Here is a 25,425-nt window from a genome sequence, read left to right on the forward strand (position 1 = left end):
TCACTGTTAAATACAGTTATCCTCTCCCTCTGATTGCGAGTATGACGGAATCATTACACGGAACGCGTTTCTTCATAAAACTGGATCTCAGGAGCGCCTACAACTTGGTGCGCATTAGGGAGGGAGATGAATGGAAGACAGCATTTAGTACCACCTCGGGTCACTATGAGTATCTCGTCATGCCATACGGGTTAATGAATGCTCCTTCAGTCTTCCAATCCTTTGTGGACGAGATCTTCCGGGATTTGCATGGGCAGGGTGTAGTGGTGTATATTGACGACATTCTAGTTTACTCTTCTACACGAGCCGAGCATGTAGCCCTGGTGCGTCGAGTGTTGGGTAGGCTGTTGGAGCATGACTTGTTGTCAAGGCAGAGAAATGTCTGTTTTTTCCAGGAGTCCATCTCCTTCCTGGGCCATCGGTTGTCCGCGTCAGGGGTGGGAGATGGAGATTGACGCGTTTCAGCCGTGCGTAATTGGCAGACTCCAACCACGGTTAAGGAGGTGCAGCGGTTTTTGGGTTTTGCCAATTACTACCGGAGGTTTATCCGGGGTTTTGGACAGGTAGCAGCTCCCATCACCTCCCTGCTGAAGGGGGGCCCGGTGCGTTTGCAGTGGTCGGCTGAAGCGGACAGGGCATTTGGACAACTGAAGGACCTGTTCACCTTGGTTCCGGTGCTGGCGCATCTAGACCCCGCTTTAGCATTCCAGGTGGAGGTGGACGCGTCAGAGGCCGGTATTGGGGCTGTACTGTCTCAACGCTCAGGCACGCCTCCTAAACTCCGGCCCTGCGCTTTTTACTCGAAGAAGCTCAGCCCGGCGGAACGTAATTATGACGTGGGGGACAGGGAGCTGCTAGCCGTGGTTCAAGCCCTAAAGGTGTGGAGGCATTGGCTTGAGGGGGCTCAATACCCTTTTCTCATTCTGACTGACCATCGTAACCTGGAGTACATCCGGGCAGCTAGGAGACTGATCCCTCGTCAGGCTAGGTGGGCCATGTTTCTGGCCTGGTTTGTTTTTAAGCTCACTTACATCCCAGGGTCCCAGAACATTAAGGCAGACGCCCTGTCCCGGCGATATGACACAGAGGAGAGGTCCATTGAGCCCACTCCCATACTGCCGGAGTCTTGTCTGGTGGCACCGGTGGTGTGGGAGGTCAATGCAGAAATCGAGCGGGCGTTACGTACCGACCCTACTCCTCCAGAGTGTCCAGCGGGGCGGACGTACGTTCCGCTCGAGATTCGTGATCGTCTCATTTATTGGGCTCATACGTCACCCTCCTCTGGACATCCTGGTATTGGCCGGACAGTGCACTGCATTAGTGAAAAGTACTGGTGGCCAACATTGGCTAAGGACGTGAGGGTTTATGTCTCCTCCTGCTCGGTGTGCGCTCAGTGTAAGGCGCCTAGACACCTGCCCAGGGGGAAGTTACAACCCCTACCCGTTCCACAACGGCCGTGGTCTCACCTATCGGTAGACTTTGTCACGGACCTTCCCCCTTCCCAGGGGAGTACCACTATTCTGGACGTTGTGGATCGGTTCTCTAAGGCCTGTCGCCTCATCCCAATGCCGGGTCTCCCTACTGCCCTACAGACTGCTGAGGCTTTGTTTACCCACGTCTTCCGGCACTACGGGGTACCCGAGGATATAGTGTCTGATCGGGGTCCCCAATTCACCTCTGGAGTCTGGAGGGCGTTCATGGAACGCTTGGGGGTCTCGGTTAGCCTTACCTCGGGTTTCCACCCTGAGAGTAATGGGCAGGTGGAGAGAGTGAACCAGGATGTGGGTAGGTTTCTGAGATCTTATTGCCAGGACCGGCAGGAGGAGTGGTCGGGGTATATCCCCTGGGCAGAGATCGCCCAGAACTCCCTTCGCCATTCCTCTACGAATCTGACCCCTTTCCAGTGTGTGTTGGGGTATCAGCCGGTTCTGGTACCATGGCATCAGAGCCAGATCGAGGCTCCTGCGGTGGATGAGTGGTTTCGGCGCTCGGAGGAGACATGGAACGCTGCGCATGTACATCTGCAGCCGGCTATCCGTAGGCAGAAGGCGAGCGCCGATCTCCACCGCAGTGAGGGTCCTGTGTACGCACCTGGAGATCGAGTCTGGCTCTCGACTCGAAACCTGCCCCTTCGCCTGCCCTGCCGGAAGCTGGGTCGGCGGTTTGTGGGGCCATTTAAAGTCCTGAGGAGATTGAACGAGGTATGTTACAGGTTACAACTGCCTAATGATTATCACATTAACCCCTCATTCCATGTGTCTCTCCTCAGGCCGGTGGTAGCTGGTCCACTCCAGGACAAGGAGATACGGGAGACTCCTCCGCCCCCACTGAACATCGAGGGGGCTCCGGCGTACTCAGTCCGGTCCATCGTGGATTCGAGACGTCGGATGGGGGGTCTGCAGTATCTCGTGGAGTGGGAGGGGTACGGTCCGAAGGAATGGTGCTGGGTGCCTAGGAGGGACATTTTAGATCCCTCCCTCCTGACGGAGTTCCACCGGAGTCATCCCACGCGCCCTGCTCCGCGTCCTCCTGGCCGTCACCGAGGCCGGGGTCGGCGCATGGCTGGAGCCGCGCGTCAAGGGGGGGGTACTGTCACGGATGCCGCCGAGGCTGCTCCTCCTCCTTGCTCGGGCAGGCTTCGGCGTTCATCGTCCCCGGATACCGCTCAATGTTTCGATGTTTGTCTTGTATTGTCTAGTTGGTACACCTGTTTCGTATTCTGTATTGATTATGTACCATATAAGTTCCCTTGTTTTATGTTTGCCTTTGTGTATTATTGTCCGTGTCTCTTGTATGTATGTTCGGCATTGACCATCTTGTTTACTACGCACTCCGCGTACATTTCTCCTCTTGTGTTTGGAGGCTTTTGTTTTGTGCGTATTTTACTTTGGAAAGTAAAGTAGTCGTTACTGATCCTCTGTGTCCTGCGCCTGACTTCACCGCCACATACACCTCAGCATTGACACAGATGTAGGATCTTAATTTGAGCCAGTTTGCTACAGCAGGAAAATAATCATGCAGCAACAGAAAATGTGAATTATTATGTGAATTATAATTAATGGACATTTTTGTAGGGGTTGATACATTTTTCGTAAGGGAAATTACAAACTTCAGAAACCTTTTTAAACCTCAAATATACTACAAATGTTAAATGTCCCTGCAACAGGGTGATCAAACTAAGAACCCACGTCTGTGCTTTATACCTTTGCTTTGATGGTCAATGCAGAAAACAACACCAATATTGTCCAGTATTGAATTCATACCTTAGGATTCAAAACGTTGCTCCATATACAGGCTACTGCTTGGTTGTGTGTTGTTGCAAGTCTTCCTATCTACAACTGAACTCAACCGGAGTTATCAGGCAGCTCCTCCACAGCAACATCCATTATAAAACTCTCTGTTACATCTTTTATGAAAAAACATTATTGTGGATAATTTTCTTGACGTGGGAGAACAGAATTTTGTGATTCAGATTGTGCCATTTCAGAAACTCAATTAATCTGAAAAGCTTTCATTTTGCAGTCTACTTTTAGCAGTACTACTCTTTCCATTTAAAGGCCCACGTCTGAAGAGGGGAACAAAATACAAAACCATAATGTACGGGTTGCTATGGCAACTCCCAACATTAAATTGTGATGATAATCGGAAGTTTCTTGTGGTAAAATTACCTTTTATGTATTCCAGTGAATCCCTGAGAGATTTTTAAAAAACGACCATTAGTCATCTAAAGGAGCACATCAAAGATCACACACGCACACGTGTATAAGATATGTGCTGCTTTGACTGCCTTGTTGATGTCATTTGATAGTAGCCCTGAAAGTGAGTACCAGTGACATGTGCCTAAAGAAGTGTGTGTGCGCTGTGTCTAGTACATGTGAGTTATTCAATGAATAGTGCATGTTTATTTGTGGCGTGACATTCAATGAGTTGGTTTGTTTGTGTGTGTATTTGTGCTTGCACAGAGAACGAAATGAAAGGTGTTATGTCAGTGTGTATGTTAGTGCGCACATGTCAGTGTGTGTGTAAGTGTGTTGTTAGCAGGATAGTGCAGAGGGTGAAGTAGAATGTGAGATCCACAGTCCCATTGGAGTGTGAATAAGAGAGGAGAGGAGTGTGAGGTGGAGGAGAGACACATGATCCTCCATCACCAACCACAGCAGCTAGCTGGGCCTTGTTACTCGTCTACTCACACACACACACACACACACACACACACACACACACTCCCGAAATACACATACCAGCCGCACTTACTAAAACCCCGTTGGCTAATGTTATATAGCCTATAGCCACTAAAGTGTGGACATGTTGATTATACCGCAGCATACAGCACACACGTGATAAGGTGGGGAGAATGGAGGGATGAAGGACGGGAGGGGAGCGTGAGTGGGAGGCTGCAGTGCCTGTTCTTCTCTCTGGGTAATGTAAATATTTCACTGTGTTTCCATCTTAGGGGTCCATCCCCTGTCCTCTACCATTTCACTCCTTCCTCACTCCTCTCTTTCCTCCCTTCCTCCACCAGTCTGTTTGACCATCTGAAGAGCAAGTAGTCTCAACATCACACCCTTCCCTCTCCTGACCCTGGATGTGTTGACTGAACTGAACACCAGGAAGGCAACGCCAGAGAGCTCCCACTTCCTCTTCAGCCTCCATCCACAGAACCAGAACCCAAACAGAACACCACTATCTAGCCATCCATTCAACCAGAACACTACTAATTAACTAACTAACCATCCATTCAACCAGAACACAACCATCTAACCATCAATTCAACCAGAACACTACTAACAAACCATCCATTCAACCAGAACAGTGGAGAGTCAGGAGAGGGAAAGAAAGAGAGAAAGATAGTGTGTGTGTTTGTGTTTAAAGGCTCTGGTGAGAGCGATAGCCCTTAGCCCTCTTATCGCTAGTCTCTGAGGTTACGCTACTTCTCCTCAGGTCCTATGCATGATAAAACAGGAGAGGAAGTCAGGGGATGTTTTATGGCTCCAGAGACAGGGACAGAGCAGAGCACAGAAACATGACAGAGTGGAGGAATAAGTGGAGGGACCTGCTATCATCATTAGATGTGCCAGACTCCCCAGAGTGCCTATCATATTAGTGTGATTACATTGCATGATTTATATGCTTGCCAATCCTTCCCTGCTAAGCAGGCTTTCTGCACATCACAGTCCCGTAGCTCTTTCTGACCCACATATGTCCTTTGTTACTGGAGTGGTTGCTCAAGTGGAGCAGTGTTGGCCAAACAGGGTGTGAGCCAAAGCACTTTAAAAGCTCCACCACAGCAATGCCTTCTGGTGTATACAGTACAGTGCCTTCAGAAATTATTCATACCCCTTGACTTATTCCACATTTTGTTGTGTTACAGCCTGAATTCAAAATTGATTAAATAGATGTTGTTTCTCACCCATCTACACACAATACCCTATAATGCCACAGTGAAAACATGTTTTTATTAAAAAAATGAAATGTATTGAAAATGAAATACAGAAATATCTCATTCACATAAATATTCACACCCTTGAGTCAATACATGTTAGAATCACATTTGGCAGCGATTACAGCTGTGAGTCTTTCTGGGTAATTCTCTAAGAGCTTTGCATTCCTGGATTGTACAATAGTTGCACATTATTCTTTTTTAAATTATACAGCCTCTGTCAAGTTGGTTGTTGATTATTGCTAGACAGTCATTTTCAAGTCTTGACATAGATTTTCAAGCCACTTTACATCAAAACTGTAACTAGGCCGCTCAGGAACATTCAACGTCATCTTGGTAAGCAATTCCTTGTGTTTTAGGTTATTGTCCTGCTGAAAGGTGAATTTGTCTCCCAATGTCTGTTGCAAAGCAGACTGAACCAGGTTTTCCTCTAGGATTTTGCCTGTGCTTAGCTGTATTCCGTTTCTTTTTATCCTAAACAACTACCTTGCCGATGACAAGCACACACATAACATGATGCAGCCACCACCATGCTTGAAAATATGAAGAGTGGTACTCAGTGATGTGTTGTGTTGGATTTGCCCCAAATATAACCTCTTCCACAACCAAGATGGCGTGGTAGTGCAGTCCTGTTTTTGTCGTGTGTCTGTAAATATCCTGTAAATACCCTGTTTTTTTGTATTTTTCGTACATATTTCCCTATCAGACTTTTCATCCTTCTACAAAATATACTTTCCTGCAACCCGCCTCACTCAATGTGGAACAGATTCTATTATTGACTTAGCTTTTATCTAGAATCTCCAGTTGAAACTAGCTAGCCAGCTAACTAGCTACTTGCTATTAGCCACAGTTAGCGGTATTTCACCCAGAACATTGGATTTTTCTGCCGGGAATAATTTAATCACTGGACATTAATCACCGGATCGCAACTAGCTAGCCGCAACCGAATGGATGTTGCTGTTTGGCTAATCACCACTGCCCCCGATGCAAGCACCAGTTAGCCTCAAGCTAGCCTAGAGCCAGGCCCATATCCCGGCCATCTACCTCTCGGTCTACCGGACGGGAGTAGCCAGCTAACTAGCTACTTGCTATTAGCTACCGTTAGCGGTTTTTCACCATTGTCTGTGGCCTGCACCACCTACCAGCCAGCTCTAGCCTGGACTATTATTCGGCCAGTCTGCACTGTCTGCACAGCGCGTTATCAACCCAGAACATATCAGTTTTTCTGCCGGAATCACTGAATCACTGGACCTTTAACTCCGGATTCATCGCTACCAGCTAGCTGCAACAAAATGGACGTTGTGGTTTGGCTAATCATCCTGCGCTAGGCCCATCTCCCGGCTATCTACCTCTCTGTCAACCGGACGGGACCACCTAGTGTTGACAAGGAGCCCCGCCGATCCTACACGACTGGTCTGCCGATGAAATCGTCTGATGTGGTTACAACAGGCTTCCCGTTACGACGTCGACCACGAAGATTCCATCTGCTAGCCCCGGCTTGCTAGCACACGCTAGCCGTGGCCTCTTGCTCGCTAGTGCCCCCGAACTACCTCCAAACTATCCTATTGCTGTTCACCGGACCTTATGATAACTCAACTATACAGCTGATGCCTGCTGGACTGTTCCTTTTTACGGTACCGCATCCTGTTTATGTTTAGCCTCAGCCCAAACTGTGTCGTCATTACCAGCTGTTGTCTTAGCTCTCTCAAATTACACCTGTGATTGCTTTATGCCTCTCTCCCATGTCAATATGGTTTGCTTATTGCTGTTTCGGTTATTTCTAATTGCACTATTTCACTGTAGATCCCCGAGCCCAGCTAAACCTGCCTTAGATAGCTCCTTTGTCCCACCCCCCATTCACGCAGAGACCGACTCAATCGGTGCCTCCAGTGATGCTATCTCTTTCATTGTTACCCAACGCTTAGGTTTACCTCCACTTTACTCATATCCTTCCATATCCTTGTCTGTACATAATGCCCTGAATCTTTTCTACAACGCACGGAAATCTGCCCCCTTTATTCTATGTACCCAACGCACCAGAAGACCAGTTCTTAAAGCCTTTAGCCGTATCCTTATTCTAGTCCTCCTCTGTTCCTCTGGTGATGTAGAAGCTAACCCAGGCCCTGCAGCCCTCAGTATCACTCCTACTCCCCAGGCGCTATCATTTATTGACTTCTGTAATCGCAAAAGCCTTGGTTTCTTGCATGTTAATATCAGAAGTCTACTTCCTAAGTTTGAGTTATTCACTGCGTTAGCACACTCCGCCAACCCTGATGTTCTAGCAGTGTCTGAATCCTGGCTTAGGAAGGCCACCAAAAAATCGGAAATTTCCATCCCCAACTATAACATTTTCCGTCTAGATAGAACTGCCAAAGGGGGTGGAGTTGCAATCTACTGTAGAGATAGCCTGCAGAGCTCTGTAATACTATTCAGGTCTGTGCCCAAACAGTTTGAGCTTCTACTTCTAAAAATCCACCTTTCCAGAAATAAGTATCTAACTGTTGCTACAGACCCCCCTCAACCCCCAGCTGTGCCCTGGACACCATATGTGAATTGATTGCACCCCATTTATCCTCAGAGTTCGTACTGCTTGGTGACCTAAATTGGGATATGCTTAACACCCCGGCCATCCTACAATCCAAACTAGATGCCCTCAATCTCACACAAATTATCAACAAACCTACCAGGTACAACCCTAAATCCGTAAACATGGGTACCCTCATAGATATCATCCTGACTAACTTAGCCTCTAAATACACCTCCGCTGTCTTCAACAAGGATCTCAGCGATCACTGCCTTATTGCCTGCGTCCGTAACGGGTCCACGGTCAAACGACCACCCCTCATCACTGTCAAACGCTCCCTAAAACACTTTAGCGAGCAGACCTTCCTAATTGACAAGGCCCAGGTATCCTGGATGGATATAGATCTCATTCCGTCAGTAGAGGATGCCTGGTTGTTCTTTAAAAGTAATTTCCTCTCAATATTAAATAAACATGCCCCATTCAAAAAATACAGAACTAAGAACAGATATAGCCCCTGGTTCTCCTCAGACTTGACTGCCCTTGACCAGCACAAAAACATCCTGTGGCGTACTGCATTAGCATCAAATAGCCCCCGCGATATGCAACTTTTCAGGGAAGTTAGGAACCAATATACACAAGCAGTCAAGAAAGCAAAGGCTAACTTTTTCAAACAGAAATTTGCATCCTGTAGCACTAACTCCAAAAAGTTTTGGGACACTGTAAAGTCCATGGAGAATAAGAGCACTTCCTCCCAGCTGCCCACTGCACTGAGGCTAGGAAACACTATCACCACCGATAAATCTACAATAATCGAGAATTTCAACAAGCATTTTGCTACGGCTGGCCATGCTTTCCACCTGGCTACCACTACCCCGGCCACCAACTCTGCAACTTGCCCATGCCCCCCCCCCGCTTCTCCTTCACACAAATTCAGACAGCTGATGTTCTGAAAGAGCTGCAAAATCTGGACCCCTACAAATCAGCTGGGCTAGACAATCTGGACCCTTTCTTTCTAAAATTAGCCGCCAAAATTGTCGCAACCTCTATTACTAGCCTGTTCAACCTCTCTTTCGTAACGTCTGAGATCCCCAGAGATTGGAAAGTTGCCGCGGTCATCCCCCTCTTCAAAGGTGGTGAAGATCCAAACTGTTACAGACCTATATCCATCCTGCCCTATCTTTCGAAAGTATTTGAAAGCCAAGTTAACAAACAGATCACCGACCATTTCGAATCCCACCGTACCTTCTCCGCTATGCAATCCGGTTTCCGAGCTGGTCATGGGTGCACTTCAGCCACGCTCAAGGTCCTAAACAATATTATAACCGCGATCGATAATAGACAGTACTGTGCAGCCGTCTTCATTGACCTGGCCAAGGCTTTCGACTCTGTCAACCACCGCATTCTTATTGGCAGACTAAATAGCCTTGGTTTCTCAAATGACTGCCTCGCCTGGTTCACCAACTACATCTCAGATAGAGTTCAATGTGTCAAATCGGAGGGCCTGTTGTCTGGACCTATGGCAGTCTCTATGGGGGTGCCACAGGGTTCAATTCTTGGGCCGACTCTTTTCTCTGTGTATATCAATGATGTCGCTCTTGCTGCTGGTGACTCTCAGATCCACCTCTACGCAGACGACACCATTTTGTATACATCTGGCCCTTCATTGGACACTGTGTTAACAAACCTCCAAATGAGCTTCAATGCCATACAACACTCCTTCAGTAGCCTCCAACTGCTCTTAAACACTAGTAAAACTACATGCATGCTCTTCAATCGAACGCTGCTGGCACCCGCCCACCCGACTAGAATCACTACTCTCGACGGGTCTGACCTAGAGTATGTGGACAACTACAAATACCTAGGTGTCTGGTTAGACTGTAAACTCTCCTTCCAGACTCACATTAAGAATCTCCAATCCAAAGTTAAATCCAGAATCGGCTTCCTATTTCGCAACAAAGCCTCCTTAACTCATGCTGCCAAACATGTCCTCGTAAAACTGACTATCCTACCAATCCTTGACTTCGGCGATGTCATTTACAAAATAGCCTCCAACACTCTACTCAGCAAATTGGATGTAGTCTATCACAGTGCCATCTGTTTTGTCTCCAAAGCCCCATACACTACCCACCACTGTGACCTGTACGCTCTTGTTGGCTGGTCTTCACTACATGTTCGTTGTCAAATCCACTGGCTCCAGGCCATCTATAAATCACTGCTAGGCAAAACATTTTTTATCTTAGCTCATTGGTCACCATAGCAGCACCCACCCGTAGTCTGCGCTCCAGCAGGTATATCTCACTGGTCATCCCCAAAGCCAACACCTCCTTTGGCCGCCATTCCTTCCAGTTATCTGCTGCCAATGACTGGAACGAATTGCAAAAATCTCTGAAGCTGGAGACTCTTATCTCCCTCACTAACTTTAAGCATCAGTTGTCAGAGCACCTTACCGATCACTGCACCTGTACACAGCCCATCTGAAATTATCCCACCCAACTACCTCATCCCTATATTGTTATTTATTTCGCTCTTTTGCACCCCAGTATCTCTATTTGCACATAATCTCTTGCACATCTAGCATTCCAGTGTTAATACTAATTGTAATTATTTTGCACTATAGCCTATTTATTGCCTTACCTCCATAACTTGCTACATTTGCACACACTGTATATATATTTTCTGTTGTTGTCACGAGTTACAAAGCCAGAACCCAGAAGCAGACCAGGACAAGGTAAGTTGAAACGAAGGTGAGTGTTTATTTACAAATCCAAGAGTGATGCTGAATAATCCAGGGAACAGAGCGGGCGGCGTTGATTAGTTGTTGGGGGTGCAGTGGTTGATCCCATCATGGCTCGGCAGCCGCCGACCACCAGGCAGAGGTTGGATGAAGGTTCCGGACGAGTGACTGCAGATGGAACAAAACGGAGGTAAGTAAACAACAAACCAACAAGGTGCAAAAACAACAAAACTAACGCTAGAAGCTCTAAGACTGATACTCTGGTAAACCTACTGTTCATGGCTAACGCATCCGGCAGGGAATGGATGTTAGGCCAGAGCCTAAGAAGGGTGATGATCAGGACCAGGTGTGCAGATTGCTGATGGGATGCAGGTGCGGAAATCAAGAGAGCTCCCCGGAGCGTTCCAGAACCCTCGGGAAACTGGAGATCCCGAGCAGAAAAACTAGTCCACAGACAGGACCCGACTCAGACTGCCGGGATCGTTACAGTTGTATTTTTTGACTTATGTTTTTTACCCCATATGTAACTCTGTGTTGTTGTTTTTATCGCACTGCTTTGCTTTATCTTGGCCAGGTCGCAGTTGTAAATGAGAACTTGTTCTCAACTGGCTTACCTGGTTAAATAAAGGTGAAATAAAATAAAAATAACGCTTTGTATTCAGGACATAAAGTTAATTTCTTTGCCACATTTTTTGCAGTTTTACTTTAGTCCCTTATTGCAAACTGGATGCATGTTTAGGAATATTTTTATTCTGTACATGCTTCCTTCACTCTGTCATTTAGGTTAGTATTGTGGAGTAACTACAATGTTGTTGATCCATCCTCAGTTTTGTCCTATCACAGCCATTAAACTCTGTAACTGTTTTAAAGTCACGATTAGCCTCATGGTGAAATCCCTGAGCGGTTTCCTTCCTCTCCGGCAACTGAGTTAGGAGGGACGCCTGTATCTTTGTAGTGACTGGGTGTATTGATACACCATCCAAAGTGTAATTAATAACTTCACCATGCTCTAAGGGATATTTAATGTCTGCTTCTTTAAAAAAAAAAAAAAAAACATCTACCAATAGGTGCCCTTCTTTACGAAGCATTGGAAAACGTCCCTGGTCTTTGTCGTTGAATATGTGTTTGAAATTCACTGCTCGACTGAGGTACCTTACAGATAATTGTATGTGTGGGGTACAGAGATGAGGTAGTCATTCAAAAGTCATGTTAAACACTATTATTGCACACAGAGTGATCCCATGCAACTTAATATGTGACTTGCTGAGCAAATCGTTACTCCTGAACTTATTTAGGCTTGCCATAACAAAGGGATTGAATACTTATTGACTCAAGACATTTCAGCTTTTCATTTTGTATTAATTTGTAAACATTTCTAAAAACATAATTCCACTTTGACATTATGGGATATTGTGTGTAGGCCAGTGATCCAAAATCTCAATTCAATCAATTTGAAATTTAGTCTGTAACAACAAAATGTGGAAAAAGTCAAGGAGTGTGAATACTTTCTGAAGGCACTGTATGTAGAAGTACATTTCATTCCTCGGGGCCATCACTCAGTGATGTAATTGACAGCTAAAAAGGGATACAGTGATATACGGTATCAATCAAAAGTTTGGACACACCTACCCATTCAAGGGTTTTTCTTTATTTTTACTATTTTCTACACTGTAGATAACCTGCCTAAATGATTACCGACCCGTAGCACTGACGTCTGTAGCCATGACGTGCTTTGAAAGGCTGGTCATAGCTCACATCAACACCATTATCCCAGAAACCCTAGACCCACTCCAATTTGCATACCGCTCCAACAGATCCACAGATGATGCAATCTCTATTGCACTCCACACTGCCCTTTCCCACCTGGACAAGAGGAACACCTACGTGAGAATGCTATTCATTGACTACAGCTCAGCATTCAACACCATAGTGCCTTCAAAGCTCATCACTAAGCTAAGGATCCTGGGACTAAACACCTCCCTCTGCAACTGGATCCTGGACTTCCTGACGGGCCGCCCCCAGGTGGTAAGGGTAGGTAACAACACATCTGCCACACTGATCCTCAACACGGGGGCCCCTCAGGGGTGCGTGCTCAGTCCCCTCCTGTACTCCCTGTTCACCCATGACTGCATGGCCAGGCATGACTCCAACACCATCATTAAGTTTGCCGACGACACAACAGTGGTAGGCCTGATCACCGACAACGATGAGACAGCCTATAGGGAGGAGGTCAGAGACCTGGCCCTGTGGTGCCAGGGTAACAACCTCTCCCTCAACGTGACCAAGACAACGGAGATGATTGTGGACTACAGGAAAAAAAAGAGGACTGAGCACGCCCCCATTCTCATCAACGGGGCTGTAGTGGAACAGGTTGAGAGCTTCAAGTTCCTTGGTGTCCACATCACCAACGAACTATCATGGTCCAAACACACCAAGACAGTCGTGAAGAGGGCACGACAAAGCCTATTCCCCCTCAGGAGACTGAAAAGATTCGGCATGGGTCCTCAGATCCTCAAAAAATTCTACAGCTGCACCATCGAGAGCATCCTGACTGGTTGCATCACCGCCTGGTATGGCAACTGCTTGGCCTCTGACCGCAAGGCACTACAGAGGGTAGTGCGTACGGCCCAGTACATCACTGGGGACAAGCTTCCTGCCATCCAGGACCTCTATACCAGGCGGTGTCAGAGGAAGGCCCTCAAAATTGTCAAAGACTCCAGCCACCCTAGTCATAGACTGTTCTCTCTGCTACCGCACGGCAAGTGGTACCGGAGTGCCAAGTCTAGGTCCAAAAGACTTCTCAACAGCTTCTACCCCCAAGCCATAAGACTCCTGAACAGCTAATCATGGCTACCCGGACTATTTGCACTGCCCCCCCACCCCATCTTTTTACGCTGCTGCTACTCTGTTAATTATTTATGCATAGTCACATTAACTCTACCCACATGTACATATTACTTCAACTCCTCAACTAGCCGGTGCCCCCGCACATTGACTCTGCACCGGTATCCCCCTGTATATATAGCCTCCCTACTGTTATTTTATTTTACTTCTGCTCTTTTTTCTCAACACTTTTTTGTTGTTGTTTTATTTAACTTTTTTATTAAAAATAAATGCACTGTTGGTTAAGGGCTGTAAGTAAGCATTTCACTGTAATGTCTGCACCTGTTGTATTCGGCGCATGTGGCCAATAACATTTGATTTGATTTGATTTGATCAAAACTATTAAATAACACAAATGGAATCATGTAGTAACCAAAAATGTATTAAACAAATCAACATATATTTTAGCCACCCTTTGCCTTTATGACAGCTTTGCACACTCTTGGCATTCTCTGGGGGTGGCTACTTTGAAGAATCTCAAATATAAAATATATTTGTTTAACACTTTTTTGGTTACTGCATGATTCCATATGTGTTATTTCATAGTTCTGATGTCTTAACTATTCTTCTACAATGTAGAAAATAGTAAAAATAAAGAAAATCCCTGGAATGAGTAGGTGTGTCCAAACTTTTGACTGGTACTGTATAACCCAGAAAAAAAATAATATGTAAAGAAACCACACAGAACAAGGGGTGGAGAAAGAGATTAATAGACAGAAAGAGACAGAAAGAGAGAGTGATTATAACGCGAAAGGGGGATGGCTTGTGACGCAAGTACTCCTGATCCTCTGCAGCTTTGATCAAGAAAAAGCTCACGATTTTTTAATATCCCTGAATATTCTATTAGGGCTTTCTCCATTCAAAACTCTGAATGGGGACATCTTAACTACTCAATAGAGTGAGCCGAAGAAAGCAGAGAGAGTTCCAAGTGGCATAGGCCTCAGTGAATGTCCCGCCTCTGTCTTTATCAGAAAACTAACAGAAACTCTGTCCCTAATGACTGACTCCCTAAACGCCTGTCAGTCATCACTTGCAACTCACACAGGGTGAAAAACTGCTTAAAAAGGCAAGCAATTATCAACTTTTAGAGACAGAGAGACTTGATCGATTGGGATATTTAATTTGCTTTCTTAAAAAAATATATATTTCTTTCTTTCTTTCTCCCTCTCCCTCTCCGTCTCCCTCTCCCTCTCCGTCTCCCTCTCCCTCTCCCTCTCCCTCTCCCTCTCCCTCTCCCTCTCCCTCTCCGTCTCCCTCTCCCTCTCCCTCTCCCTCTCCCTCTCCCTCTGTCGTGGAATCTTCTTCTTCTCCCGGCTATTTACACTGGACTCTTGGATGAAATTAGGACTCTGAAAAAGCGTTGGATCTGTTTCGGAAGCGACCACAGTTCCTAAAAAGGGACGGCCTGCACCCGAAAAGGAGAGGAGCTTGGATGCTGAGTGCTAACATCGAAAGGGTACTAAAAAAGTGATGGGATATCAGTCCTTGCCCGCAACAGGTAACACTCATTGATTCTTGTTTTAAATCCACGTCCTCTTTCGAGGCATAGACCAAATGGCACAGTTCTAAGCAATCTTGTATCTATACCATTTCAAGCCAACCCCATGGCTATTTCATATAGAGGGTTACCTACTGATCATTGCATTGTTTGTATTAGAGACTCAGTCTGATCTGAAATACCACAGCTGTGGCCTTGGACTGATTCATGTAAATGTTAGAAGTTTGATTTCGAAAATTGATCGTATTGTAATTCTGGCCTCTCAGACCAAAGTGGCCATTTAGATAATTACTGAGACTTGGTGAAAACAGTCTGTGCCAGACTCTGATGTGTCTCTGAATGGATATAATGTGTATGTATCTGACAGAGCTGGCAGAGGTGGGGGTGTCGCCATGTTCATAAAGAACAACTTGAACGTTGCTGTGTGTATTACCACCTCTGTCCCCAAGCAATTTGAATGTCTTGTCCTAAATGTGTGCCTTGGTAATAATACCTAACTAACGTTAGTGGGAGTTTATCATCCTCCCTCCGCCCTCCCAATTGCTCTTAGCAAATAGTCTGACTTGCTGTCTAACTATGCTAAATCTGAATTATTAATATTCAATGATCTTAACCTGGATTGGTTCAGATAGACTGAAATATATTTGTACTGAGCTAAATTTAACTCGTCTGATAACTAAACCAACCCGCCCCAACTAAAAGACCCTGAAAAATATACTCCTTTGGAAATCATTCTGATTAACGCCCTGCTTTGCTAACGAGCTCAGTGACCATTGTCCCATTGCCTGCATAAGAGATACTAAGTTACCTAAATCATGTCCGCACATTTTTTTTTTGAACGTTCAATGAGCAACCTTTCCTGTATGACCTGGGGTTGTATGATTAGGAGGGTGTGTCCTCTATCTCTGATTCGGATCAGGCCCTTGAATGTTTTAACTCTCTGTTTAACTGTGTTGCAGATAAGCATGTTCCATAGAAAATATTAAGGTTAAAGGACAGATCTAACCCACGGTTCACACATTCATTGTCTGAGAGATTTCATGAAAGAAACTTAGCCTGGGCTAAGGCTAGATTGACTGATACTACCTCTGACTGGCAGTCCTTCAGACATTTGAGAAATAGATGTCTTACTCGGGTTAGAAAAGCAAAGTCAACATACTTCTTGAATTGTGTATCTGAGAGTGGTGGAAATCCAGCTAAATTCTGGAAAGTGGTCAAATCTTTAAAACAAAATTCACCCACTCGTTGCCCCAGCAGGTTATGACAGCCTCTGGTCCCATAACAGTTAAAAATTAAATGTATGGTGCTTTTAATTACCATTTTGCCTCAGCTGGCCAGCTATTTGGAAGAATGCTTTCTGGAAATACCTCAAGTTATTCACCTCTAAACAGATAGCAGAGAATGATGCACTTCCAGGCACTGACTCTTTAAAAAAAAAAAATATGCAAATTAGTTGCCTTGCAAAAAATGTATGTAAAACAATTCATAGGACATTATTTGCTTCATCCCTTTTTACTGCAGCTTTCTGCCCCCCTCATTGTCAAACCTTTGACCCACATTTTCTGTTTAACGATTGCTTCTGGTGCTATCCCTGAGATCTGGAAGGCGGTGAATACCCTCCCCCTTCACAAAGGCAGGGATTCTTCTGACCTAGATAACTACTTCCCAATTTCTAAACTATCTTACTTTGCTCAAATATTGGAATCACAAACTCTCAACTTTGTTAATTTCAAATTATATTCTTAATGTGCACCAGTCTGGTTTTATACATGGACATAGCAATGTTTCAGCAGCTATGTTTGTCTTAAATGACGTGTTAAATTGCTTAGATCATAGGCATCAGTGTGCTGCCATATTTATAGACCTATCCAAAGCCTTTGATACTGTCGACCATCCCGTACTCATTCAAAGGTTGTCTGAAATTGGCCTCGACCAGGCGTCTTGCAAGTGGTTTGGGAACTATCTGTCAGAGAGGACACAATGTGTGCTTTCTGATGGTGTCAAGTCAAGTTACCTCAATATTACTAAAGGTGTCCTGCCGGGGTCGACTTTACTATTTCTATAAATAATATTGGTCTATCTGCAAAAACCTGTAACATTCATCTGTATGCAGATGACGCGTCTGTACGCTATTGCACCTACAGCTGACCAGGCTATGTTAGAGCTGCAATCTGATTTTGTTGCCTTGCAGAAAGACCTTCTTGATTTTAAATTGTTACTTAATGCAGGAAAAACGAAATGTTGTTTTCTAATTCTCGTAGAAATATTTCATATGGTTTACACATTTAAGCATTGGATGGTTCTCTCATCGAGCATGTTCCCACCTATAAATATCTGGGCTTTTGGATTGTAAAAATCTGCATCTGCAGTGGAAGGTGGCCGAGCTACAGCGGTGTTTGTCAGAACATGAAACATCATAAAAATCGGTCTTCTCACAGAAGCTTCTGTAGCATCCGAACGGTTTGTCCTACAAACTAATACGACCACTCTATGGAAAGATAAGACTCTCACGAACACGATGGATCCGTTTCGCTCTATGACTCCCACAGTTGTCACGGAACTCGTCTGAAGGTAGCCTATACAAATGAATGGAAGTATGGAGGTAGTTTTGTGCCAACAAAAAGAAAGAGTTCAATATGTGTAGAAAAAAAAAAAATATATATATTTCCTGAGCTTTCTTATATATCCTAGATACAGGACAGACACTTCAAAACCTTATTCCTTATGATTTATTTTTCACTGTCTTTTTTTTGGCATTTATGAATGTGTTATTCAATGCGTTTCTATGGGTTATAGTACAAAAGGCCAAATTCAATATTTTATCAAATAATTTCTATACCTAAAGGGATCCTAAAATTCAAAATCAAATAGCTAAATGATCCATGGTATGACCATCTTAAAACAATTCCTCTCTCTAAACATCAGGAAGCAGGTTGTAAAGGCAACCTTCCTGCCAGCTCTTGATTATGGTGACACCATTTATCAGAATGCAGCAGCCACTACTCTAAAACCTTTGGATGCAGTGTACCATAGCGTGCTTCGCTTTTTCAGGTTTAATACTCATCACTGCATCCTTTATCAGAAGGTCAGCTGGATATCTCTAAATTCCCGTAGATCACTTCATTTCTCCCTTTTTGTTTACAAAGCTCTGCTGCACAAGCTTCCAACATATCTCACTTCTCTGTTAAAGTATTAAAATACAAGGCACCAAACCCGCTCACAGGCTTGGTTAACTCTTGAGGTCCCTCGTGTCTCTACCAACCTAGGTAAATCAGACTTTAGTTTTAACGTCCCCCCATAAGTTACAAATTCATTACATTACATCTTGAATACCTGGGGCCAATAGGGCAGTTTAGAACGCTGATGAGGAAGGAATTCACTGAGGTTTGCGAGTGTTTTGGTTGATTGTAATAATTTATTTGAAATGCATCTGTAACTGCTGTATCTGTAGTTTCTTTTTTGCTGTTTTATTGAATTATCATGTTGATTTGTGAGTTGTTTGTTCTCAGGGCACAATTGAGAATGAGACCCTGGTCTCAATAGGGCTCCCCTGAATAAATAAATGTTAATAAATAAATAAAAATCTTTCTCTCCCATTTCTCCTCCAATTCATTTTCTCCTCTCCACCGCCTCAATCCCCATCTTCCCGAGCGTGTAAGCTATAACCCTACAGACAATAAAAATATTTGTATTCCCTCCTCTCCCCCAGTCACATTCCTCCCTCTCTCCCTCTCTCCCTCTCATCCCTCTATCCCTGTCCTTCTTGTATTATGACTTCATTATATTTTATACCTGTCGTTATCTGATGCCTTTATCCAGGCAGGGAGCTGGGCTAGATTCTGCACCCACAGCGTTTTATGAAGATGGAGAAAGGTAGTGTGTGTGTGCGTTCATGTGTGTGTGTGCGCATACTTTTATGTGTATGTGTGTATGTCTGTGTGTGTGTGTGTGTTAACCTTGACCAAGGGTATTGCAGAAGCGTTATCCCACCCTGTGGTCCCAAATTGCAGCCATCTGGTCTGGAGTAGAGAGTAGTGGATTGTGCTTGGGTCTCAGCATTACCATTGGCAGGCCCATCAGTTAAAGCCCCTATAGCCCCTGAGCTGGCAGTTATACTGGGATTCTCCATGACCGCGTCAGGCTTTTTCTTTGCAACTCTGCCTAGAAGGTCAGCATCCCGGAGTCGCCTCTTCACTGTTGACGTTGAGACTGGTGTTTTGCGGGTACTATTTAATGAAGCTGCCAGTTGAGGACCTGTGAGGTGTCTGTTTCTCAAACTAGACACTCTAATGTATTTGTCCTCTTGCTCAGTTGTGCACCGGAGCCTCCCACTCCTCTTTCTATTCTGGTTAGAGCCAGTTTGCGCTGTTCTGTGAAGGGAGTAGTACACAGCGTTGTACGAGATTTTCAGTTTCTTGGCAATTTCTCGCATGGAATAGCCTTCATTTCTCAGAACAAGAATAGACTGACGATTTTTTGAAGAAAGTTATTTGTTTCTGGCCATTTTGAGCCTGTAATCGAACCCACAATTGCTGATGCTCCAGATACTCAACTAGTCTCAAGAAGGCCAGCTTTATTGCTTCTTTAATCAGCACAACAGTTTTCAGCTGTGCTAACATAATTGCAAAAGGGTTTTCTAATGATCAATTAGCCTTTTAAAATGATAAACTTGGATTAGCAAACACAACGTGCCATTGGAACACAGGACTGATGGTTGCTGATAATGGGCCTCTGTGCGCCTATGTAGATATTCCATTAAAAATCAGCCGTTTCCAGCTACAATAGCTATTTACAACATTAACAATGTCTACACTGTATTTCTGATCAATTTGATGTTATTTTAATGGACAAAATTGCTTTTCTGTCGAAAACAAGGAATTTCTAAGTGACCCCAAACTTTTGAACGGTAGTGTATGTTCTGAAAATCCAACAAAATTCCAAAGATAAAACACTGAGCCCTCTGTTATTTTTCAAAGCCTTTAGCTCAAAGCTTGTAGGTGTCTTTCTTATCAGACATTTTCTTCTTTAACCATTTTTCAACCAGATAGTACCTTTCAGATAAAGCATTTCTTTCCCACCCGAGATGCTGATGCTGACATTTGCACAGCTCAGACAGGCAGACAGGGAGGCTCTGCCTGTGTCTCAGACCATTACTGAGCATTTGTATGTGTGTGTGTGTGTGTGTGTGTGAGAGAGAGGTGGCGAGGTGGGCAGCCTGACATCAAGGCCTGGAGAGACACACACCAGAGAGACCGGACACAGCAGTGGGTGATGGGAAATCAGCTGCTGTGAGCGAGCGACTCCTCTCTGAAAGCCATGACAGTGTCAGGGGATCAATACGTGTGTGACTGGGTAAAGTCTATCTGTTACACCTACTGTTTCACACACTGTCTCACAAACTAACCTGCACACACAACATCTCACTCACTAACCTACACACACCGTCTCACACACTAACCTATACACACCGTCTCACACACTAACCTACCCACATTGTCTCACACACTAACCTACACACATCGTCTCACACACTAAACTACACACACCGTCTCACACACTAACCTACACACACCGTCTCACACACTAACCTACACACCTCTACAAGTGAGACAGACATAATGACAGTCAGACAAATGGACGAGAGGATGAACAGATGGACGTACAGATAGACAGAGATACAGACAAGTAGACAGGCAGGCACACAGACAGACAGGCAGGCAGGCAGACAAGACACACAACTTTCACACGACTACCTTCTAGACAAGCTTAGTACAACACAGACCATGCTGCCTAAGCAGGGTTGTTCCACCAGAGGGCTTGGGTGGACCCCAATAATCAAACTACAGCTTGACCACACACTAGTGGACAGTGTGTCTCTCCAGTGCCCAGCCTGGCCCGGCTTGGCCCAGTGACCATTGGAGTGGAAAGGGGCAGGTCACTCTGTGTGGCTGTTTAATTCCAGCGGGCATAGAGATTAGAGCAGCTAAATGCTGGCTGGGCCATGGATGTGACACACATAAGGCGCGTTCACACTGCACCTTAGCCCTGGCCTAAGGAAGATTTTAGCACGGGCCTAAGCAAGTGTTCTCTTTTAAAATAATATTACATTTGTCATTTTCTTATTTTTACTCCATATACAAACTTGTACATACGAACAACAACTTACAGACACACACAAACAATGACTACATCTCCTCTGCCCAGACCTGCATGCTCACACCTCCATCCTTAGTGCCTGCATCATTGTTTGCCACTTGGCCTTAAATATAATCAATTTGCTTTTCTCGGTCGTGCATGCTAATTCAATATTTCAATAATAAATCATCTGATTTTTTCATTGTGTTAATGATGGCGGATTGATAGATTTCCAAGTGTTTAGTATACGTTTTATCAAGATGAGTGATGAGAAAAGAATCATCCAGCCCATTGGATATCTCACTACTCCCCCATATGCCATGTCTTGAAATATGCAGACAGACGGATTAAAATGTTTACATTGAAATACTTCTGACAGCCAACTTTCAAGCTCCATCCACAATTTTCAGACTTCATAGCATTCACAGAAAGCATGGATTTTTGAGACTTAAGACATGACTCTGCCATTGTGCTATAGTCGCTATTGTCTCTTGGATAATACATTGTCGTTAACTGTAATTCCGTTAGTGATGCTCCAACTTTCCCTCCATCTTGTGCCCACATCAGTTATTTTTAAGACTTGGTCCCAATAGTTTATATTTTGCACATTCTAAAGTGGGCTAGCACCAACCTTAGCCCAGGGCTAGCTAACTCTGCTCCAGGGCTAGCTAACTCTGCTCCAAAGTGGGCTAGCACCGAATTTTCAGGGTTAGCCCCAGAAACATGGTGCCAAAATAGCCTATGTAAAATGGGGTCAAGAACAACGCCTAGAATGCTCACCGTCCAATCACAAAAGCTGCATTGTCACTTAATTTACATATGCTTGTGATGCCTGTAATGCTTCTGCACATTATTTTGATAAGTAAATTCATACTATTTCATCCTTTCATCTGAGGACAAAAAACAATATACTTTCATCAGTGCAAAATCATGGTTGGTATGCCTAACAAAAATGGTTGCTTTGCAAGCCTAACGTCTTCTCACGTAGCCATCTAAAGCTACAAACTCTACAGCTGGAAGGGCAGCAAACGCTCAATTTTCATCTGTTTTCATAGCTTTTCTATTAACATTTAATTTGATATATCCATGATAAAAATATTGTTACATGATTTCGCCTGGATCAGAAAAGTTGATGTATCGTTCGTTCACAGTATTCTCTGTACAGGGGCGAGATAGAATTTCAAAAGTGAAACATTGTTTCCGAGGTCAGACAGGCAGACAGCAAGGTTTGTACGGTTTATACAAACCATCACTGTTGGAAATCAAATGCTAGGCTAGAAGCAAGAGGAACTAATGTGTTAATAAATGTCTTGCTTATAACATTGGTTGCGTGCCAGAGATAGAATATTGGTCGCATGTTGTGTTTGTCCGTTAGCCCAGGGCTTTGGAATACAAGTGTGACTCCTTAGCCCAGGGCTAAAGCTTAGCCCAGGGTTAACAAATGCTTTGGTGAACACAGGCTAAGATAGCCCTGTGCTAAGAACAATGCAGTGTGAAAAGGTCTATACAGTACTACAGGGGAGGAGGAGAGGAGAGGAGATACAATGTTCAAGGGCTGGAAAGAGAAGTGTGTGTGTGTGTGTGTGTGTGTGTGTGTCTGTGTGTGTGTGTGTGTGTGTGTGTGTGTGTGTGTTTGTGTGTGTGTGTGTGTGTGTGTGTGTGTTTGTGTGTGTTTGTGTGTGTGTGCGTGCGTGTGTGTGAGAGAGAAGGCAAGAGAGAGAGAGCGATAGATAGAGAGAGCGTGCGGGTTTACTGTATATGTGAGTGTGAGCATGGATGTGTGTGGTATACTGATCCCCTCTCCCTGTAAACCCACTGTAAAATCAACTGAGTGTGGTGATTTGAAAATGTATTTTTTCTCCCTGCTCTGCCAGATACTGAGAATGTTATTAATCAGCCTTACCTTGGCCTGGCCTCAATGTCGCGCTGCTGAAAAAGACAAGGGAGACAGCAGTTTTAGTACAGGGGACCAGAACACAGAGGTGCTTTAGCTACACAGCATGCCTTCACAAATCAAAAGCTATTCTCAAAGAGACTTACCAGTTCTTTAATACATTCACACTGTAGGAATTAGGTCAGACTTACTATAGACTTGCTCTACCACTACTTGTGGATTACATACACTACCCAAGGAGAAAAAGGGTTTAAGAAAGTGTCTGAGTATGAGTGTCTGTGTGATAGTGGCTTTGAGACTGTGCCTTAATGACAATGTTACAGTGTGACTTAGTAAGCGAGTGACTGTGTTACTGTGTGACTGTGGCTTTCACACATCAGTGTGTCACATGAGAAGAGAGTAAATGAATACAGTGGTGGAGCTCTACTCTGACAGTAGACACTGTTCACACTTTAATTAGCAGCCACCAGCCCAGCCACCAGCTATAGAGGAGGACCACAGAGACTAATTATACAGCACTATACTGCTAACACCATCTCTCTGCTTTTCATTAAAACAAGACACATTCAACCCAATACTATCCTATTTCTTCCCACTTTGTTTAAAGTGGAGAATTGGATAGTAACATCTCATTGGAATAGGTGCAGAATTAAAATGAATTCAAAAGGTGAAGGTAAAAATAAGAACATATTGTGAGGCCGGGTGGTGTTTAGTTTACTATTATACAACGCTGATTGGTTAAATCCAGGCTCTGTCGTAGCTGGCCGCGACCGGGAGACCCATGGGGCGGCGCACAATTGGTCCAGGGTAGGGGAGGGAATGGCCGGCAGGGATGTAACTCAGTTGGTAGAGCATGGCATTTGCAATGCCAGGGTTGTGGGTTCGATTCCCACGGGGGGCCAGTATGAAAAATAAAAAAATTATGTATGCACTCACTAACTGTAAGTCGCTCTGGATAAGAGCGTCTGCTAAATGACTAAAATGTTAAAATGCCGGTTTACTCTGTTCCATCTGACTGCACAATCCAATGTCTCATCAGCCCAGCCAGGTATTTTATAAACTTGATCTCCACTATAAAAAGCATCTAGACATTATCTCACATTTCGTTTAGACTAACATTTAGTTGTCAACAGCAGAGATTTGTATAAACCTTGCTGTCTGTCTCTCTGATATTTGCAACATTGTTTCACTATTCAAATTTGATCTCTAGCTGTCCCATAGTAATGTTGAACGTGTCGGGAGTTGGGATGAGACAGACAGGCAGGCAGCTTTTCTCAGCCAGTCGAAATCATGAATCAGCATCATTTTTATGGATATATATACAAATAACTACCAAAAAAATGTCACTAGAAAACAGCTTGAACAAATGCAAATGCAGCTACTTTGCTGTTATTCTGGCTGCACTGTTTGACGTGACTGTAAGTTGGCTAGCTAGCAAGCAAAGGATAAGAACAGTATGTCGGGCCTAACAACACCCGTGCCAATATATCCTCCAAACACCGGCTTCTCAGGCATTATCACTTAATTGTAACCCAGGTCTGATTGAGGCTGGTGAAAACATACTGTAGTATGAGTGGTCTACAGTGATGGCAGTAATTGTTTAGTCTCTATGAGCTTTACTTTCTAGACTTTTGGTTGTCTCAGATCAGCCTCTCTGCCCCTCAATGTGACCCAAGAAAGGACAGTTCAGGACCAGGTTAGGTCTGGTTCAGGACCAGTTCAGGACCAGGTTAGGTCTGATTCAGGACCAGGTCAGGACCAGGTTAGGTTCAGGCCTGGGTCAACACAGTCCGCACACCTGGTATCTAACGACTGACTAATGGCTCATTGGACCAACTCACTATACTCTCCTCTGCTAAACTCACACACACACACACACACACACAATTGCTCATACAAAGGCACACATAGAAATGTGGACACTACTATAACTTGCTCACACAGAGGCACACATAGAAATGTGGACACTACTATAACTTGCTCACACAAAGGCACACATAGAAATGTGGACACTACTATAACTTGCTCACACAAAGGCACACATAGAAATGTGGACACTACTGTAACTTGCTCACACTGTCACGCCCTGGCCTTGAGAGCCCAGTTGTCTTTAGTCGGTTTGGTCAGGGTGTGAATTTCTATGTGTATATCTAGTTTTGTAGTTCTATGTTTGGCCGGGTGTGATCCCCAATCAGAGGCAGCTGTCGCTCGTTGTCTCTGATTGGGGATCATACTTAGGTAGCCTGGTTGCCTACCTTAGTTGTGGGATCTTGTTTGTGTTCCTGTTAGGCTTGTGGTGTTACAGCCATAGGACTTC

At 44.6% G+C, this 25,425-nt stretch overlaps 1 protein-coding gene across 4 annotated transcripts in view; it reads right to left on the minus strand.

Moving 5' to 3' along the window:
* LOC121532199 (tripartite motif-containing protein 44) overlaps positions 1 to 25,425 on the minus strand; it is a 109,956-nt gene that overhangs the window by 21,298 nt on the left and 63,233 nt on the right. For 3 of the 4 annotated variants that reach the window (XM_041837985.2, XM_041837982.2, XM_041837984.2), the window contains exon 5: positions 23,118 to 23,143. In XM_041837985.2, coding sequence (XP_041693919.1) covers positions 23,118 to 23,143 — 26 coding nt within the window. The remainder of the gene's footprint in view (positions 1 to 23,117; positions 23,144 to 25,425) is intronic. The other variant, XM_041837983.2, reaches the window with a different exon arrangement.

Source organism: Coregonus clupeaformis, chromosome 19, assembly GCF_020615455.1.
Source record: "Coregonus clupeaformis isolate EN_2021a chromosome 19, ASM2061545v1, whole genome shotgun sequence".
Classification (NCBI taxonomy): Eukaryota; Metazoa; Chordata; class Actinopteri; order Salmoniformes; family Salmonidae; genus Coregonus; species Coregonus clupeaformis.